At 35.8% G+C, this 21,174-nt stretch overlaps 1 protein-coding gene across 3 annotated transcripts in view; it reads right to left on the bottom strand.

Annotated features, from left to right (window-relative positions):
- LOC121951493 (guanine nucleotide exchange factor VAV3-like) overlaps window positions 1-21,174 on the bottom strand; it is a 77,378-nt gene that overhangs the window by 43,734 nt on the left and 12,470 nt on the right. For all 3 annotated transcript variants that reach the window (XM_088085777.1, XM_088085778.1, XM_042497828.2), the window contains 9 exons: window positions 16,472-16,588; window positions 8,338-8,396; window positions 7,439-7,504; window positions 6,741-6,858; window positions 5,808-5,900; window positions 5,311-5,379; window positions 5,128-5,231; window positions 4,130-4,229; window positions 2,621-2,716 (listed from right to left, as the gene is read on the bottom strand). In XM_088085777.1, coding sequence (XP_087941903.1) covers window positions 2,621-2,716; window positions 4,130-4,229; window positions 5,128-5,231; window positions 5,311-5,379; window positions 5,808-5,900; window positions 6,741-6,858; window positions 7,439-7,504; window positions 8,338-8,396; window positions 16,472-16,588 — 822 coding nt within the window. The remainder of the gene's footprint in view (window positions 1-2,620; window positions 2,717-4,129; window positions 4,230-5,127; window positions 5,232-5,310; window positions 5,380-5,807; window positions 5,901-6,740; window positions 6,859-7,438; window positions 7,505-8,337; window positions 8,397-16,471; window positions 16,589-21,174) is intronic.

Below are 21,174 nucleotides of genomic sequence, written 5' to 3'. Positions count from 1 at the left end.
GACCAGACTTGGACCAAGAACTGTTCCTCCACCAAGCCTTATTCTGGCTAATGTCCGGTCACAGGAGAATAAAGTGGATGAGGTGTGATTGAGGCTCACTCAGCAACAGGAAATCAGAGACTGCTCTGCACATATCTCAGCAGAGACATGGTTAACCGCTAACATCCCGGATCTGAAGGAACTGAATGATGCCACCAGCAGCAAAACGCCCAAAGAACCAGATAGAGTTTTCATAGTGGCTGCTGATTTTAATCAACTCAACCCCTTAACTCTTAAGATGTAGCAGGATCAAGAACAAATGAAATTTCGTTTTTTTAAACTTTGTTTAAAAAATGACTAATAAATCTAACTTCTACCTTCTGCCTTCAAAATGATGTTCTTTTTCTTGGCTAGTAGCAGAGAATCGAAGAATGTCTGCAGTTAACCTTAACATTAAGAGAGACCAAGAAGAGCAACTGTGTATTGATGCTGCAAAAATGGAGTGTTTAAACCATTTCCAATCATCAGAATCAATATTTTTCAATAAATTGATTTTTTTGGTGTTTAAGTTATAATTATTCACTCATATAATATATAATATTATAATGGGACTTGCAAAGTTTTTCAGTCTACTTTTGCTACCTTTATTTTCCACTGAGAGCCTCAATGTAGTTCTTATAACAAAAAGCAGAACTTATACTTTTGTAATAAGAAAATTATCTTAAATTAGTCTAATTTGAGTTCAGAAAGGGGATTTTAGGCAAAGATGTAGCACATGCGCTTCACTAGTATTATCATTTATTTTTAATCAACTGTAGAATAGAGCTAAATAGACAGATAAATGGAACTTTTCTGCTGTCTGAATTCACAGAACAATTAATAAAACATGTGTAGGAGCGAGTTCGTGAAGCTGTACAGCTTTATACAAAAACTGTCAAATGTCTGACCACATCATGCTGCCAACACCCACATGTCTGTTTTATTAATTGACATGTGGCAGTTGTTGCAAGTGTAACCTGCAGATGCACCGTGAAATCTCACCAAAACACCAGGCAAACAACAACGAAGACATGAGACAAATAACCTTATACTAGTCTAGACTGAGACATTACTGCTAATATTGTTTTTGCTGTGTAACGTGAAGTTGGGTGAAGTCATTTTAAGCCCTTCATTACCTCTCAGATAACATTATAAAATGAAAAGATTAACTCTTCAGTCATGGTGCTACAGTACTGCTTCCTTGCTGAGCTGTGTCCACTTCATTTCCTCTTCCTTTCTATCTCTTCACTCACTTCCCAAAGTCTTTCCTCGGGGGCGTCTGGGAACACTGAGGATCACCACCATTTACCACAGAGGCCTTTACCCTCCTCAACAATTTAAAACAGCTCTCTGGTCATTGTCCTCAGCTGCCCTGACAGCTATAGTCTGACCTCTGATTCATACTAACCAGTGGAGACAGTGTCACACAGCTATCAGAGGGTAGTGAAATTGGGGGGGATTAAGAAAGGCTGCATGTCTGGTTTCTAGGAGGCAGACACAAATGTAAGACAAGATAGAAGCATGTATAATCAATATGGGGATATTTACACCTCGGAATCTATTTCATAATAAGGTGACAGACACTAAAGAAATAAATGATCTCCTCTAAATTGAGGAAATTCTGCACTGAGCCAGGCCGAAATGATGTAACTTCAGTCATTTATTTATTGTATTTTTTTGCCAGATGTGAAAAAAGTAAATGCAACACCTAAATGACTTGTCAAAATAGATGAGCTTTGCAGTGTGAATGTGAGATGCTGGCAAACATTAAGCAAACATGTGGAGAATGTCGCCCTCAAGTGGCCACTTGACAAAAAAAAGGCATTACACAATTTGAGTCAACTGAGATGAATAACAGAATCTCCCAGAGCTCAATCTCTGAGGAGTAAATTACATTCATAGACAAATGTAATACAACAAAATATGCATGTGTGTGAAATCCTCTGAAAAGGTTCAAAGTTTGAATCTCTTCAGAAACAGGTCAAATTTTGGCAATGTTGTCACTTATTCTTGCCTCAAATGTGGGGTCCTGGAGTGAGGCAGTGAGCCACAAATGTTCCAGATGAGTTGCCAATTAAAGCTTTTAAATGTATAAAATAAATGTACTTTGCTGTGGATTGCTAAAAACAAGCATATATCTCAAACAAAATGATTTTAGTGATTTACGAGAGCACAAGATTAAAACAATAATGGGGTCCTCCTCTTGTTTGCACAAGACAGGTCAAGAATGAAAAACACGGCCTTTTATACCTGCTGATCTTGGGGAGAAGGTAATGGTTACAGCATGGAGAGGCCAGATCATATATTATTACAGTATTTTATATTCATGTGATATCCATGGATGTATTATAGGAAGTCTGATATCTGATATCTGGTGATATCTGGAAAGACACATTGCAATCTGGATTTATAAATAGAACTACAGGTAAGAGGAGAAGTATGTATTTTTTATTTTGGGGTGAGCTGTCCCTTTGACACACCACAGGGATTGCTGATCCCTGAAATAATATGATTTTTCCTTAAAAAAAAAACAAAAAAGAAGCACACTCACAGACGTGGTTTGACACTCGAGCTTTAAACTAGTGAAGTGAGACATTCATACCTGGAGAAGTAGATGGTACTTGAGGACTCTCTGCATCGGGACAACCAGCAGGTCCCTCAGCGTAAACTTCCCATTGTTAGCTCTCTTTGAGCACTCCTGTAACAATACACAAATACATAATAATAATAAGAAGAACTGACAGGACTTATGTAGCACTTTTCTAAGTACTCAAAGAGGCTTAAAATGCAAAAAGAAATGACAAAATAAAGAATACAATATACTGAAAGAGACTTACATGAAACAGAAAAACAAATACAAATACATAATATAGAGGATATGACAGTTCAGATTTGGGGAAGCAGTGGGAGATAGATATTGTCGGTTTGTTTTAAAAGGTGGGTTTTGAGTTGTTAGCTCTGGTTCTTGAACTGTTTCCACCGGTCTCAGGTGGAACCATTGTAATTAAGGATGTGTAATCAATGAAGGGCACTGCACAATGCACAACAGAAGTAAAGCGTAGATGAAAATCACGGATAGCAATGATTGCAGGTGAACTTTTGTTCTGTTATCCCTTTTAATGAGACCACTGCAAATTCTTTTAGTCTGACGATTTCTCACTTGAGCTTTCCATCGTTGCTTTTTCCATCCTGTCTTGCAAACCTACAGAATATGACTGATCCACTAATGTAGTCACAGTTTGCAACTCAGGTCAATGTAAACCTGCTATTTATTTTTTTTTTATTCCAGCTGAAAACCAACTTTTTGGATTCTGTTCCAATTTATCGAAATCTACGTTATCATTTGGTCTAATTTTATGATGCTGGTCGGTTCTGTGAACACCTGTTTGTGCAGAAGAAGAACAGATGTGCTCCAGTTGCTCCTCCTGAAGCTTCATCCAAACTTTCCCCATTAAAGCTTTTTTTCAGGTAGGTGCCATATGTTGAACAGACTGTAAAGCCCAATAAGACAAATAGTGACTTCTGATATTATAAAACTGACTTAACTTGACTTCCTAAGTTAATAATCTAACATTTTCTTTAACTTAAAATCTGTCACATAAAATCTGCTATTTTAATTAATTTTTACCACCATAAGATGGTTTATCATGTTTTTTAGGAGCAGTGAGAACCAGAAGGACAAAAATGAATTAATTGAAAGCTCCCAGTGAGCTCTTTCTACTGCCGAAGGGGTACTTGTGAAGTCAAGAGATATATATCAAAAATCAAGATTTACTGATTACACTCAACTATTCTGAGCCAAAAAGGGCCTAAATGACTTTAGTACTTTTAGTAAAAATTAATAAATGTTAAAAATTTTGTCCATTAGGTCTATTGTCACAAGTGTGTTTATTAGGTTTTAACATTACTTAAATCAATAAACAAAATTGGGACAAAATGTGGTAATATTTTGTTTTGGCTGTCTTAAAGTCGGTCAAAGTTTCTTATGTTCCTCTGGATTTCACCCCTTATGGGAAAAAAAAGTAATATTTATGTAATGTGCAAAATAAACACAAGGGGTCGCTGGAAACTGGATTTGTGTACATGTGTATGTGTTTGTCAGATGTCTCACCTCCAGCTTTAGACGAACATCTTCTTTCTCTTTGCAAATGAGGTCTAAAACAGCGATGGCGATCTCCACCCGACTGCAGTATATTCCATAAATGAGCAGTCTACAATTCAGAGGAAAGACAGAAAGGGACAGTGAGAGTGTGTAGCCAGATAGTCAAAACTAACTCACTCAAAATTGGAAAGTGTAGCTCGTGATGTGTTGCAATCAACATGGTAAAGATGGTATCAAGTGATTCTTTGATACAGAATTCGTTGCAGGACAGTCATCACAACATCATAATATGACTGAGAAGAAAATCCAATCCTCTAATATGTAACGATCATTTTGTCGTACTTTCAGTTTGACCAAGAATTTTATAGAGAACTAAAATAGAAAAATAGCCATAAAATCTGAGGCAACATGTAGATGTAATTCAGATATAAAACTGGCAATTGGCTAACAGCCCGTGTGCCAGAATGATCCACATTTCAAATTTTCTGATATAAATTTACCCTTTGAAACCTGGAGCGACATCACTTTTCGTGGGTTGCTTTCAGATGCATTTCACAACTATTTAAAACTGTCTTTAAAAAAAAAAAAGGAAAAAAAGGCAATCAGCAACTTGGCAAGACATTTGTTTTTAAAAGCTATGGGGAATTTCTAGGGGAAAATAAATTAGCTAGGGAAAAACTATATGTTTAATTATTATAATTACATATTTAAAATCATGTTACAAAATTCTCATAATTTCTTAAGCACTTTTTTAAGGTAAGGTTATCTGTTTGTTCGTTTTTCTTTCTTTAACTAAATTTATTTTACTCACTAAAGGGTTAAGTTTATATGTCTGCCTCAGTATTTCAAGAGAATGTATTGCAATGTTTGTGCTAGTTTACTGAGAGCAAATTGTGAAGGGAAAGTACAGTGAGCTACTGGCTAGTGGAAATTAAACTTTCTGTCCACATTCAGCTGAAGCGGAGGGGAAGTTCTGGGAGATACCGCTGCGGTTGCCACTTTTATACCTCTCTTTGTAGCTGATAAAAATCTGGTACAGATTTAAGGCATTTTTGTTTAAGATGGAGTCCTGCACGTCGACCATCAGGCTCTTGTGAAGTTTAACCAGATCCTGCATTAGAGAAAGAAGAAATCAATATCTGTACATTAATATTTTATTTCTGTGTCATGTGAAAATAAGGGAAACTTACTGGGATGTTGACAAAAACTTTGTCGATTTCAGCAGCAGAGAAAAATTTCTTCAAAGGATTCAGGAAATACTGAAAAAAAATAATAATTGAAAACCTGAATGAAAATCTCAGCGTCACTCCTCAGAGTCTTTAAATAATTATCTAACTAGAATCTATAAACAGTAATGAAGGTCATTTTTGATTACAACAGCTAGGGTGCACACATACTGAAACTATTAGAAAAAAAGTCATCACACTAGATATCAGATAAGTGATTGCAGGTGAAGTTGGAGAAATGATAACTGGGGTTTCCCTGAAATACCCCTTTTAATGACATTAAGGGCTTTTTTTTACAGATTTACAGATGCTTGATTTTTCCAGACATCTCTCAACTTTGCCCCCATTACAACAAAGTTGTACAAAAGTTGGCACCGGATTTATGAATTTCACACTAAGGAAACATTTGTCATATAACATTATATGATCTTAGTGCACTATAGAACAGGAAGTTTATGTACTTTTTCGATGGACTCCAGGGTCTCTGTGTATTTCTCCTCCGTCTGTTTGATCTCCGTGAGGCAGCAGCTGCGGACATCCACCTCAGCCTGCTTCTAGAAATAACGTACACATTAAAAATATGGTTTGACTGTCTTTACTTCTGTTTATCAGCTACACTAATATGAACTCAGAATACTCATATTAAATATCTGGCATTACCAAATTTTGAAACTCAGATGTTTTCCTTTTTTTCATTTTTCTGATACAAATTATTTTCAGACAACAGTATTTCTTAAGCAGCATGTGCACACTTCGTGCGTGCGTCTTGCACAGCAATAAGGTACAGCAGGAGGCTGATGAATGGACGGACATTTAATACTGGATCACGGCTAAGTTCCACCGCTGTAGGTGTGTTTGATATCAACAAAATCATTTCAAACATAAATCAGGGAATGGGATGATTTCTCTTTGGTTTGCACAGTGTCTGTGTTTTTGTCTAAAAGATTTATTGGATTTATAGGATGACTTTATAAAATATAATACATTTGTATAGATTGTATCTTATGATACAGTATTGATTTAAACCTTTTTTGGTTTAAATCAGCTCCAACTAAATTGGCTACAATACTAAAATGATGCTGACATGCTAATTGCTTCTATAATACTTAATATAATATAATACTTAATTTTGAATACAGGACTTTTTCCATTATGTATTTGTACTTTTATTTCAGTAAAGACTCAAGAGTTGCCATAAATAAAGATGCCGAGTCACAGAAGAAGATTCATCTGCTTAATTGCATCAGATGAGAAGTTGAGGTGTTATAGGTCATAGACCAATAACTTTCACCCCCTGAAGTTTCTGTGTGTGTGTGTGTGTGTGTGTGTGCGTGCATGTGCATGTGTGTGTGTGTGCGTGTGCGTGTGTGTGCATGTGTGACTCATTGTGGTACCAATGGGGGATGCTGCTCCGTTCTCATGAGGTCTTCATAAATCTCTCCACCTGCATAGTCTTCCTCCAGCCCGTACACTGCTGCATACAAGTCGTCCTCATCCTCGGGGGCGTTCTCGCTATCGTACAAACACACACAAATACACACATTTGCATCTCTGAAATGTGTTGATTATCAGTCACAAATTAATTTTTGCATTGTGAACGTTGCAAGGCAACAATTTGTGGCTAACAGAAACGATAATGCTTAACACATTTAACGGTAAATATTAGACACAAATAAAAACAAAAGGCAAAATTCTTTTGATGCAATAATACATCAGCAATCAAGATTTGGGCTCCCTTTTTCACATAACCATTAATTCATCATCAGGGTGCAAAATTAAGTCGTTCTAATTTTGTTCTATACATATTTGATTACTCTTATTCATCTTTTAGCTATCAATCAAACGGCCAGCAGCACCCATCCAGACCCTTGATGTGGGTGGTATGCAAGCACTCAGCAAAAACATGCAGAATTACTCATCTGTTCCCTCTGACAGTAACAGAAAGACGGAGCCAAGCCTTTTACCAAAACATGTGGGTGTCCAGACCCCTGGAGAGCATGGATGATGAGCAGAGCTGGTTCTGCTGCAGAGTGAAATAATCATGTTCTATCAACACCAGTAATGGCCCCGCAGAGAGGAGCCTCATACATACTCAATCAAGTCTTCCAGATTATTGTAAATGTCCTCGTCTTTTAGGCTCTCCTCTGTTGGAAACGGCCTGGAAATGACAGCAAAGCAGCGTGAGGCTTGGTGTTTAACAGAAAAAATCACATTGAAGAAACTATTATCAGTGAGTGACTTTGGGCAGGAAACTAACTTTTGATGTATTTAAATGTATTCAGATATGCAGGTCTGCTTGATATGCTTTTGCACAGCAGAAAAGGACACAAATTGGTAAAAACTAGTTTGGACAAGTGCATTAATTTATCAGTGCAGCTTGAAAAGCAGCAGTTGGGGCCAAAAGGCATGTTTTATTGAGATCTGCAACTCTCCTATTCTCACAGTCAGTGGACGCCAATAATTATTAAAGATGCCAAAATAAAAAGATACACACTGAAAGAAAAGTCCACATAATGCAAACGTTAAAGAGTGTACACAGCGTGTATTCCCATGATAACTCACATGATAATTATTTCTCTGATATCTTACGTTTTACAAACAGATGTTTGTCATTTCTACATAAAACACCTGTTAAAACAGGAAGTTAGTTAGCCAGTTGTGGCTAAATGTGGCTGTGGTCTGGGTAAGGAGATGAAGAGATGGAGGTGAAAATTTAGTACAGATTCTCAGGGGTTCGAAAGTGTGTAACTTTATGAAAATTTCTACTGACATCTGAGTCTGTTTGTTTTTTAATATTGGTTGAAGTGAACTGGAAGCCAGCCTGGAAAATCGACTTGCACACACACTCACACTCATAATTTGTATTGATCTTTGTGACGTTTATAACTAACCCCATTTTAAATTGCTTACATTAAAGTATTGTAATTTATTGTATTACTTTCTGTTACTGTTTTTATTGGTGCGAATAAATAAATGAAAATGAAAACTTACTTGAATCCTCCTTGCTGTGCAATTGGTGTGTAGGAGAGCTTGGATAGAGTGTCCATAACCTGGTGAGAAGAAGAGGAAGAGGAGGAAGAAGAACAACAAGAACAAGAAAAGAAGAAAAAATTCAATTTTTGTCATGTTACTTACATATAAGATACACACAGGCCCGAAACACACACACGCACGCATGCACAAACAGGACCTATACACATGGACACACACAGGTTCAATGCTTTGCTCGAGGGCACCATGGCAGCGTACAAAAGGTGAAGTGGCATCTCAAATATTATTTTAAAATGGCATAAAAATGATTTAAAGCATTTGCAATAAATTGCAATAAATATATAGCACAGCATGAAATTTATTAGATTAAGTATGGTGCTCAACATGATAAAACAATGTTCCCATTGAATTATTTGATTGAAATCAAGTGATTTTGATTAAGACACATAGTGGTTGACATATCTGATATGATTTGTTATTCAAGAAATGATTTTTTTGGTAGAATTGACTAACATGATTTCTTTTTCTTTTTCCTTTAAGGTTTTTTAACCTAACACACTTCAACAATCATTGCTCATCGTTGCTCTTGTTTTTATACTAAATAGTTACAATAGTTACTTAAGTTACAAATGTTCAATCATTTTCATGCCAATAAATAAACTTCAAACTGACAACAAGTGACAGACAGCAGACAAACAGACAGAGAGACACAGGAAGGTATGCATGGTCTGCAGGAAATGGTCACACTGCCTCATCTCACACCTTTGCATCTGACTGTGTGTGTGTGTGTGTGTGTGTGTGTTTGTGGTGGGGATTTATGTGTGAAATAGAGAGAGAAAGAGAAAAAAAGTGAGAAAAGTCCGATCAGCAGACAATAATAAATCCTTATGTTAAAACCTCTAGTTACATGTTGCGTCCTTCACCAAAATGAAATATTGTTAAAAAAAAAAAAACTTTCACTTTCACTTTCATTCACTGGTTTTAACAGACAAAATCACATCATCCCAGTGTTGTGATTTTAAGATTTTACTGATCACGTTTAAAGCTTGTTTGGGTCTGACCCCAAGTTACACGACAAAAATGTTGACCCCATAAGAGCCAGTTCACAACCTCAGATCCTCGAGTGGGGCCCTTCTGGCCGTTCCACAGTCGAGGCTTTGCAGTCAGGGCCCCTCGGCTTTGGAACGACCCGCCTGAGGAGATAATGCTGGCAGAATCAGTCACTTCTTTTAAATCACTTCTTAAGACCAATTTTATAGACTTGCTTTTATATATTATTATTTGTATTTCATCAATATTAGTTTGTCTTTTAATTTATCTTCTGATTTATTATTTCATTCTGTCTTGGTTGTGTTTAATTCCGTTATTATTACAACTATTTCTGTGTTTACTGCTAATATTCTTTGAATTGTATTAGCTCTTATTGGTCCGCGTTGTTATTGATGTTTTTGTTGAATAATTGCTTCTCCCTTGTTTAATTATATTTTCAAATTTGTCTGGCCTTTTTGGCATTATTTTTTGGATTTTATAGTTATGCTGCCTCTGAAAAAAAACCCTTCTTGCTTCTGCTTTAGCTTGTGTGTCAAAGCACTTTGTAAACTGTTTTTAAAGGTGCTTTATTGATTGATTTTTTTATTTATTTTGAACATGTAAAAAAGGAAATAAAGAAATATTGCACAAAAACAGACCGACAAAAAGCAGAGCAATAATTACAAACAATGAAAAACATAAAGCAAAAGAAATGTCTAAATACAAAATGACTCACTTTACATATTCGCAAAAGGAGTGATAATTAATTTTATTTAACTAGCTTCCTTATCCATTTATAAATAAAGTTATTGATAGTAATAGTAGTAGTCATAGAAAGTCACTTTTTTCCCCGTCACATTTGAAGTAAATATACACATTGTATTTCTGAATGTGCAAAAATACACAGTAAAAACTGTTAGAATGACCCGTAGTGTTGTTCCTTTAACTGAGTGAATGTACACTGAAAATACGTTTCACATCATTACTAACACATGAGCCACAGGATGTTAAAATCAACGTCGTCCTGGTCAATGTTGGAACAAACAGTATTGACAGTTCATGCAGTGCAGTCAGGAGAAATAGTTAAATGAAACATAACGTGTGTTTGATAAGGATGATAAGGTGCCACAGTAAAATATGCATTAATAAGATGCATTGTGTATATCTTATGTGTCATTACAAACACAGCTAATATAATCATGTCATGCTTCTATCGCCAAAAAAAGCCCTGGTTAATTTATTCTCGGTTTGATTTGAAAAAGTTTCAAGAAATGATGCTGCACCTGTTCTTAGGATTTGGATCAGCCGTGGTTATGAGAGATAGTCAGTGGGGTTAGTATGAACAGCCTGTCTATCTGCATTTTATCTCCTCTTCCTGTGTGACTGAGTGCTGTGGCTGAACCTAGGTGTGCTTGTGACTTGAAAAAGTCCTGTTTGTAGTGTGAGAGACCAGCTTTCAAACTGCAAAAGGCCTCATCACAAGTTATTTACAGCAGCCAGAACTTTCTTTCCTGCAATTAAACAAATATTCTGCTTTTGAAGTGAGACTTCCTTTATTTAGATTATTACTTGCACCTCTAGTATTTAGTTGTGTATCATTATTTCAAAAATGTAGACACCTAAAACACACTCTGGCCCTACAGGTCACATTCAGTCAGTTGATTCAAGGAAACAAAATGTTGAAAAATGATTCTCCATTAGAATCAACATTGACTTTTGCTTTGCCAAGATTGCTAAGAATAAAAATTACACAAATGATTTGATTTCTGTGGTATCTTCACAAGAGGAGGAACTTTGTTACCATCAGTATGAAGTTCATTGTACCGCAAACATCACACTCGTCACATCAGATTTAACACTGATGATAACTGATGCTACGAAGGACTAATCGGTTGCTTTAAAGACACGTGAGTAGGAGGAATAACTTAAGAAAGTGTAGAACATTAGTTCTTCAAGACAGAACGAAGAACTAAAAAAATCAAGGATTAGTTTATGTGTAATGAGTTATAAATCCTTTGAGGCTGTCCTAAGAGCACGCTGTTCTCACACCTTGCGAAAGTTTAAGCCACATATGGCCTGAAAGGCAAAGCCACAAGCTGAGCTGAAGTCAAACCACCGTGGCGAGTGTGGCCTGTTTACTAAGTGTAGCTTAAATCCCCTGAGCACTATTCAAAAAAGAAAGCTTAAGAAAGAGAAGATGAAACATAATGTCATAGCTCAAATGTGCATGCCTGACCCTCTTATTTTGTTATCGAAATTATACAAGCAGTAGTATTTAAACATGTTAATAATAAATGTTAAATTATTTCATACCAAAAAATGTTTAACCTTATTGCTGTGTTTAGAGAGATGTTGTACAAAATGGGAACATTTTGTTAGGGTATTGGGCATGTGCATTCATCTCAAAATTATCAAAACATCTTTTATGTGGTGGTGCCCCATGTGCAGAGGTTTTGTCCTCGCCGCAGCGGTCACAAGTTTGATTCCAGCCTCGGCCCATTGCTGCATGTCAGTCTTCTCTCTCCCCCTTTCAAGCTTGAGCTTTTCTATCAATTAAAGGCATAAAAAGCCCAAAAAATAATCTTAAAAAAACAATCTTTTATGTAATGACAATGATTGTTAATCATACGGTAAATGTTAAACTTTTATCTACAGTTACGTGTTTGCTTATTTAATTTCAAATTCTTAAGACTAAAATTGACACATTTTTAACACAGCAATGTCCCTATCACAAATCTTGCATAAAACAATACTTGTATAATAACAGTAAAAATTTAACTTCAGACCCCTGTATGGCACTGAAGTAATCCAGTGGGAATGATCACCTGTCACATATGCCAAAATAAATGTCACGCTTCCACTACATATGCACAGTGGTGTTTCTCCCACTGACCCCACCAACGAGCTCCAGCTCAGCTCATCGACTCAACATTGTGATGATACCACAAATTTTGGCTTTTCTCTGCTCCAGGAATGTTTTACAAATTTAAAACCTCCATGGATTAAAAATTAATAAAAGAAAGATCAATAATTGACCTTGTTTGCAATTCAAAGTGTCCTGTCAAAAATTTTACAAATGTCATTTTACCGTTGTGGTCTATAGGGAAAATGCTTTTTGGGCCGCAGATGATTTTTAATACTGCATGAAAGTGAAAGTTAACAGAAAAAAAAACTCCAAGTCCAGACACAAAAATACTTGTAATGGAGTATTAATACTTCACTATATCACACCATCAATAATACGTGCATCTACTAAAAAATAAATGATCTATTTATTATAAAGACAACAAAAAACAAACATTCCTTCAATATAAAATGCCCTTCTCTACTCATCCAAATTTAGTAAACAAACATTTCAAGGTTGACATCATTAAGTTTAGGGAAGAAGTAAACACATTTTTGGCCTTCAGGCTGCTGCATGTAGTCAGCGTGGCTGCCCGGGGTGAAGCCTGTAGTAACTCAGCAGAGGAATGTAGGTTAGAGAGCTCTCATTAGATATTCAGTGGACTAATGCTCGGTCTACGGGCAGAGTTGGCACAACTCAACCCGAGTGGATTAGAGTGGCTGAGATTTGAGATGTTCTCTTTTGGATGTTTTCTGGAGAAGAAGGAAGAGATTGAGCATTTACTCGTTCGGCTGTACAACCCTACATGGAGCCAATCCAAGCCAGTGGCTGAACCTGCAGACACCCGCATTTTTAATGAGGAAAAAAAAAAGTAATGATGCGGCCCAATCTTTCCCCACCGGAAGCTTGTTTGTTCGATTGACAACTCCTGAACATGACTGAGATTATGCAGCCCGGCTTGGATGGGCTGTACATATTTGCAGGCAGCACCTCCCCTGTGGGATTATCAGCAGCCAGATTAACTGGAAGCTTCTTTAGAAACACAACACACTGAACTGAAAGAAAAGAGGGTCTGTGTGGGAAACTGCACGCGAAGCTCAGCAATTCCTCACAAATATAGAGAGCACCACTGACCACTGTCTATTCCCTGCAGGGAAGTGAATTAAAAACGTTTATAATGTATAATTAGCCTCAATTCTTTGAAACCGGAGAATATTGGCTTGAATTCCCTCGAAAACATGGGAAGAATGCAATGAGCAACAAAAGAAGAAATTACTCAAAAATTAGCAAGAAATTAGTGAAAAATACAAGAAAATTACCTGAAAATTAGAAAAAAAGAAGAAAAAAGTTAAAAAAAACAAACAAACAAGGAAATTATGTAAAAAAAAATGTGCTAAAAAGTATAATCATTTTGTAACATAATTTTGATTATGTAATTATGATTATTATTTCCTCCATACATTTTCCCTAACTTTTTATCTTTTTTCCTAGATGTATTTCCCTAGCTTTTTAAAAATATTTTTCTAAATCTACAATTTTTTTGCAATTTGCCTTTCTCCACATGTTTCCCCAAGAAATCGCATCAATTTGCTCAGGGTTCAAAGGGTTATTGATGCCCGGAGAACTTTTTAATCAAATCACTTTTTTTAATCAAAATTTGCATGTAGTATAAAATGCACAAAACAATCCCCTTAGGGTTTACTTTTTTTTAAAAAAAATCTAGTGAGCTGGCTTCTCTGATATCGGTAGGTAGTGTGCTCCATAGCTCTGGGGTGTAACTGACAAAGGCTGCATCCTCAGATTTCTTTCATTAGTCTTATAGGTTAGTATATTGCAAAGAAAAACACACCGATCACACCCAGCTCTGAAGAGCCAGTGAAATACACTATTCGACTCAGTCTGCGGAGCCCTGAATCCCCATCAACACTGCTACACAGAGCCACAGCCAGCTGATCCCTTGTTTATTAAAATATATTAATATCGATTGTGTCGCCTGTCCAAATCGCAACAAATTCAACAGTGCACTTCTTTGGGTCCAAAGTAATATACCCAACAAGTGAGAAGCAGATAAAAGTAGATAAAAGGAAAATATTGTGCATGTTAGTTTAGTGGAGAGCAGTTACACAAATTATGTCTTTGTTAAATGATGATAACACTTGTCCAGACTTAATCCTCTGTATTTTAGAAACTAAATTATGAAATAAATATGTTTAGCACAGATTAATACAAAAAAGAATAAAAATTCAAAAACAACCTCAGTCAACTCATACTGCTCCCAGGCAAAGTCATGCACCGGATGAGCTGAACTAAGGAAATGTGGGAATAAGGCTGCTGTTCAGTGTGTTTTCTTCAGCTGAGTTAAATCAGGCTCCTGCGCTGCGAGCGAGAGTCCGCTAAGTAGCTAGGAGGAGCGCACTACAAACCCACTGACCTGGTAACACTGTGTACACACACTGAAACCAGCTCCCACAATAACACAGCAATAAAAAGAAGTGGAGCGATCCCTCCAGAAGTGCACCAGAAAAATGCAAGACCAGGCAATGAGTGGACACATAAACTCTCTCTCTCACACACACACACACACCATGCCTCCAACAAAGGAAAAGACATCACACCCAACTCAGACCGGCTCTCTATCATCCAGTTGTTTTTTTTTTATATTACTCACATTCTTCATCTAAATGCGTAACTAGATGTTCAGGCGGTCAGATGTGTTACTCTTTCTCTAAAATTTTCAGATGCAGATTGCAAATGATGACTGTTCATTTAACGTTAAATTGTTTCTAATGGAGATTTTGCATGAAAATTCACTTTTTCTTTTAAAGAAAAATGCATTTTGAAACGTGGAGTGAAATCACTTTTCTTGTGCTGATTTCAGACACACTTTCACAAGTATTTAACCTTCTCTGAACCATGAGCAAATTAGTGTGATTTCTTTCTAAAAGAAATGTTGTATGCACTGCACTGATAAATCTGCCTGTCTGTCTGTAACAAATTGTTGTTATATTGTATGTTGTCCAAAACAGGTCTCTCTTGAGCATGAGATCCCTTTGAAACACAGGGAGCACTTTAGTGAGAAAAGCTCCACAAATTGTGAGAAATAAGTAGATCTTAAAAAAAAAAGCTAGGAAAAAATATGTCTTGGGAAAGAAAAGAAAAAAATCTAGAGAAAAAACTACATTTATAATGATCAGAATTACATATTTAAATTTATGTTAAAGAATTATTATAATTTTTAGACTTTTTTCTGGGTAGTTTTACTGTACTTTTTTAATAATTTCTTGCTAAATTTGGGTCTTTTTTTTGTTGCTCAGTGCCCTCTTCACATGTTTTTGAAAGAAATCAAGCCAAGTTGCTCAGGTTTCAAAAAATTAAATTAGTTAGTTGTTCTTATACATATATATGATAACAATATATATATCAAAATATATATATCATCCTAGATTTTGGACAATGCAACATTATAGGTGTTGTTTTTGCCCAGCTTTACTGCATTACAGTAAATATGTAATTTTCTGACTTTTTCACCTGTGCCTTTACCCACTTAGTCATTATATACACACACTGATGATTATTTATGAAAAATCTCATTGCGCAAGTATTTTATGAGAGCACTTAAACTTAACCTTACAATATCTCTGCAATATAAATATCAAGGTATTTATTTACATATTGTGATACTTTATTTTCTCCATATCACCCAGCCCTGCTTTTATCACCTCTCAGTAATTGCAGCTGCAACACAAGTATCTGATGTGCAATGATTTAAAAACAAAAGTTATTTTGCTGTCTTTAGGGATTTTTTTTCACCATTATTAGATTTTTTTATGTAAGTAGTTCTGACAATCCAAAAAAGCAAAACTGTAACACTGTTTTAATGTATGTGTCACCTGTTTTTGTTTTGATTCTCACTATAAAGTCGTCTAAGTCTAAGTCTAAGTCTAATAACATTTGAACAAAAGAGAAAAACAGTCAGATGCACTTTACGATTAAAACCAAGTTCATCATCACCACTCAGCTGTAATAGATATCACATGACTTTAACACACTAAATTCCTAGTAAACAAGCGTGTGAAGGTGCTATATCCTGAAAAGCTTAAAGACATTCGTAAATCGTTGCAACAAGAGGAAAACTGCTAAAAGACGGAAGGAGAACAGAAAAGAGGAAATGGATGCATTGGTAGAGAATATCATGTGCAGAATTACATGCTTGTTTTATGGTGTTGTGACAGGAGACGGAATGATAGGTGAGGATATTACCTTTCCAAAGTCTCGAACATCGAAGAGATCAAAGGCATCAAATAAGTCACTTTTCTTCATACCAAACACTTCATTGCAACACGTCAGGAATGTTCGGATGTTCTTCAAGCAAAGGAACTGCAAAGGGGAAAAAATTGAAACTCATTAGGTTTAGTATCATTTGGCTTCATAGAGCACTTACAAAAGTCTGTGCATTCTTTCATTTGGGAGAATCACATTCAGGACAAATTTTTCAGTTACTCGTCCATAATTAGGAATAACATAAATGGTTCACGTCTTCCAGATTGAAAAAAAAGTTTTAAAAAAAAAAACATATTTTAGTGGTGCCTATGCAAACAGTTCTAGGTTTACGTGCTACATTTTGTTTTTCTTTTTGCTATCATAAGAAAGAAAGAACATTTATTGACTGAAAAATAGTATTGTATAGTATTGTTTGACAACCACCTGAACCAAATGCAAAATAAAGGTTGTTTTCACCTGAACGACATTAGTCCAGGTTTTAAGGTCATGTCTCGGATTTCCCAGAGCTCACAGCATTGCAATACTGCAAAATTAAAATTTCTTCACAAAACAGAGTCACACATCAGTTTTCATTGGAAGTACTTGAAAACTGCTGAACTGTTGACAGCACGGTCTGTGGATTATCCAGAGTAACAGTGACATTATTTCTGGAAAGAGATGTTGATATTCTGTGTTTTGAATATAATTAAAAGAAAGGTCAAGTATTATGTATTTAGTTTGATGCTTTATATGTACTATACTGTATGAACAGTTTGCAAACGGTTGTTTTTAACTGTTTGTATTATACTGTCAGCATGTAGTTTGTGTGTTTTCTTTTTCATTTATTCCTGCCTAGAAACTGCAGATGCAAATTAGCTAACTAGTTAACTCCGACTCAGCAGTTGGGTTGTGCATGGCCTCTATTCAAAAAAGTAACAAACTAAACTACAACATAACTACAGTGGTGCCAGTAAACACCTCTTATTTTGTTATCATCTTATACTTTCATCGGATATTGTATTCTTTCATTTTAGTTTTATTCTAGTTGTCTGTTTTTATATGCCTCAGTGCAAACCCTTTGGGCACAGACTTGCCAACTTTGTTTATAGATTGTATTTATGTTGGGGTTGCTGTGTCTTTGTTTTTCTTGATATTGCATGATCTATTTAATCAACCTTGTAAAGCACTTTGGATCTATATATCTATATCTATATATATCTATATTTGTACCCAACCTTGTAATTCTATTTAACCGATAATAAACCTACATTAATACTATAATGTGAGCATGGAGAAGTTGATGTTGCCTTTTTAAATGTGAAAATGAGCCACACAAACACATGCTTGCAGCAAACTGAAAGTGAAAACGGAGAGTTTCCCAGTGCGAAATGAAACCACCAAGCATGTGCTCCTTTGGTGTCACTTCCTATTACAATCTGTGTTTCGGTGGGAAAAGTGCAGTCAAACAACTTTTATAAGGACAATTTGCTTATGGTTATAGATTCAAGCTCCACTTGCACTAAAAATCCATCCACACAAATAGCCCTGTAAAAAACACCCATAAACATGCACGAGTTTGGCAGCATAATTTGCCCTTTTGCACACCAACTAATGACTAAACCAGGAACTGTGTATATGATAATTTGCAGTAAAAACAGAGCTGATTCTTGAGAATAGATAGGCTCCTATCACATCAGCTCATCATGGAGACGCCTTTAATCACTCCACCGCCCCCCGGGGGCCCCGTGTGTCTGCGGAGGAAGTGCATGAACATGATGGTTTTGCACCACCAGCAGCCTCACACTCCTGATTACTGTCACAGCCCCTCTGCATATCCACTTTCTTCACATCTACTCTGTGACAACTAAAGTAAAAGTGAAGATCTTTCTTGGTACAGGATGTTTACCTTTAAAACCTGGGTCAATATCAGTTTTCTTGTGCTGGATTCAGATGCCAAGCTTTTAAATCTTAACCTGAGCAAATTGGTTTGATTTCTTACAAAAACTTGTAAAAGGCAACAAGCATGAGATTGGTAAAAGGTGACAAGAAAATGACCAGATTTTTTTGGAGAAAATTAGAATATATGTATGTGTGAAAAACAAAAATAGGAAAAAGGTCCAGGACACTATGATCATCATGATTATATATTTAAAATACATTTATATTTAAAAATATTTTATATTTATATGTTTATAAACTATTATGTTGTTTTTCATTTTCTTGGTCATTGTTCGATTTTTACTTTTCTTTTATTCCTAATTTGCAGGTAATTTTCTTTTCACTTTTTACTCTTTTCTTAATTTTATTTATTTATTTTTTGATAATTTCTTATGAAGTTGCTCTTCACCTTCTTCCAAAGTTTTTGGAACGAAGCCAATTTGCTCAGGTTTCAAAGGGTTAAACTGATTGAAGGAGGGCTAATTTTGGGGTTGCTTGATGCCGTGTTTATTGGTTGGGATGATATTTCTGTTGATCTGATACTGCATTAGATATTGAGCTTTTCGTTTGTATCTTGACACTATTTTTTACCTTGTTTGTGCTCATTTATATTGATATTTTGCTGCATTGATTTGTCTGATGCTAAAGTCTCCCTTGAGAGACTTTTTGGAATATCAGCTGCTTTCTCACTTTTTCTGTGAAAAAAAAGCAATAAACTCAGACATGATACTGAGTGCCTGAGTGCCTATTCATGATCCATGCATAAAAAATTCACTCTCACACTGTGTTTTGCATTTGCACATATGCCACGATAAAAATAGCACTTCTGGGCGCATTTTCACCACAGCACACTGCACTCCCGTCCCCCCATTCCATTACCTTCATGCCCTTGTTTCCATTTCTGAGACTGGTGGTCAGCAGGGCACAATGAAAGGGCCACTTAAAATCTGGAACCCACTGACACACATGCCTTTCTTGACCATATTCCAACCCATATTCTGACGGCCTACAGCTGCAGGCTGTGGTTACCCATTGTTCAGCACGCTATAGCCTGCTTTTACTGTCTATCCAGAGCATAAAAGAGGGTGGACAGAGCACACACACCGCACTGCAGTTTATAAGGCAGAGCACAGTCTACTGCATCACTGAGAAACTGTTTTTATTTATTAAGGAAACAGAGATTTTTGAAGCCAAAACTATTTTGAGTACATGTTTCCATGTGTTTATGGCAATTTGTGGATTTGTGGAATTGTGTAGAATTAAAAACAGGTTTTAATTTAATTATTTTTAAGCAATTTGTTGTGCAGCATTTCAATCATTAATTAAAGGAACTCCAAAAATGTTCAATCTCATCTTTAAAAAAACTTAACATGTGATCTCAGCGACATTATTAGACCTAGTTATGTAAAAAATTTTGTGTGTGTGAGTCATATCATTGTCATTGTTATTAATGTGTCATTTGACCTTAATAGGTTAGTAATGAAAAGTGTTGTGGTGATTAACCGAAATTAGGTATGCTCCTAGTCTGAATGTAGATGATACATATTCACTTTTATCACACGTTTAAAAAAACCTGATGAAGATAAAATCACCTGCAATGTTTCCTGAATGAAGTGAGTACATGTGTGCACAGGAAATCTTGTTCTTATAGTGACATTTTACATAAAGCCATGGAAATTGTAAGTGAGTATTTCGGTAAACACTGCATTTATAAGTTAAGTTTGCCGGCACCTCAGAAAATAATTTACGATATCTGTCACATATATAAGAAGTGAAATATGCTTCTAATTACATTGTTTTATTTTATTTTATCAAACCCATATTCAACCACTCAGATTACAATACATTTCTACTTCAAAAGCGTGCTGGCCGAAGTAGTGATCTGTGTGTTTAAATGAAAATGTTTTCAGCTTTAATTATTGATCACATATATAAAAGGTAAATATATATGGATTTTACATTTTTATGTAAAGTACCCTGAACTGCATCTGTATGATATGGTGTCATACAAATAAAGGTGAATGAATTTAATTTTGAAGTGAATTGTATTGAACTGTATTAAATTAAGTGAGTCACAAAAGAAAATAAATCACACAGTCTGCTGATGGGTAACTACCAGACTACCATCTGCTGCACACATAGTAAAAGTTCTCTGACTAATGGGTGGATCAAAGTCAGGATTTTATCAGGCCTCTCTAGCGGCAGAGGGAAGAATTTAGGCAGACAGAGGTCAAGTCTTGGACTATCTATTTGGGTTTTACAGGCTGTGGTACATTAAGCACTCCCTCAGTAAATCAAAAAGAGTTTCAATTGCTTAAAGTAAGATTTTAATAAAAACACAGACTTATGGAAAGATAAATAGTCTAAATCTGTCTGGATTAATTATGACTTAAAGAGGAGGCAGACTAATAATATCCGTCTGTCGGAGGTCATTCTATGGCCTTATTTTCTAAAAAGTTTGCACTTGTCAGTTTGACACAGAGGAGAGAGGATAGGTCTGTGTTCGCAAATTCCAGATTTGAACATAAAGCTGTTTTGGCCTTATGCTTCTAATCTTGACATTAACAGTGCAATTTTGAAATAATGGAATAACACTAAAGTGAAAATAACACACATGTATCTTTGCATCAGACTTTTAAGGACCCTGGAATAAAGAATCTATATCCAAATTTTCCTGCTGGTGATCTAACAAAACAGTGATGATATGCTAACATAAATTTTACATTTTTCAGACCTTATGTGCAAAAAGCAGCTGTCTTGTGTCC

This window comes from Plectropomus leopardus, chromosome 12, assembly GCF_026936395.1.
Source record: "Plectropomus leopardus strain MGB_pleo_1.0 chromosome 12, ASM2693639v1, whole genome shotgun sequence".
NCBI classification, from domain to species: Eukaryota; Metazoa; Chordata; class Actinopteri; order Perciformes; family Serranidae; genus Plectropomus; species Plectropomus leopardus.
The sequence above is the reverse complement of the archived record's forward strand: the minus strand, read 5'-3'. Positions and strand labels throughout refer to the sequence as shown.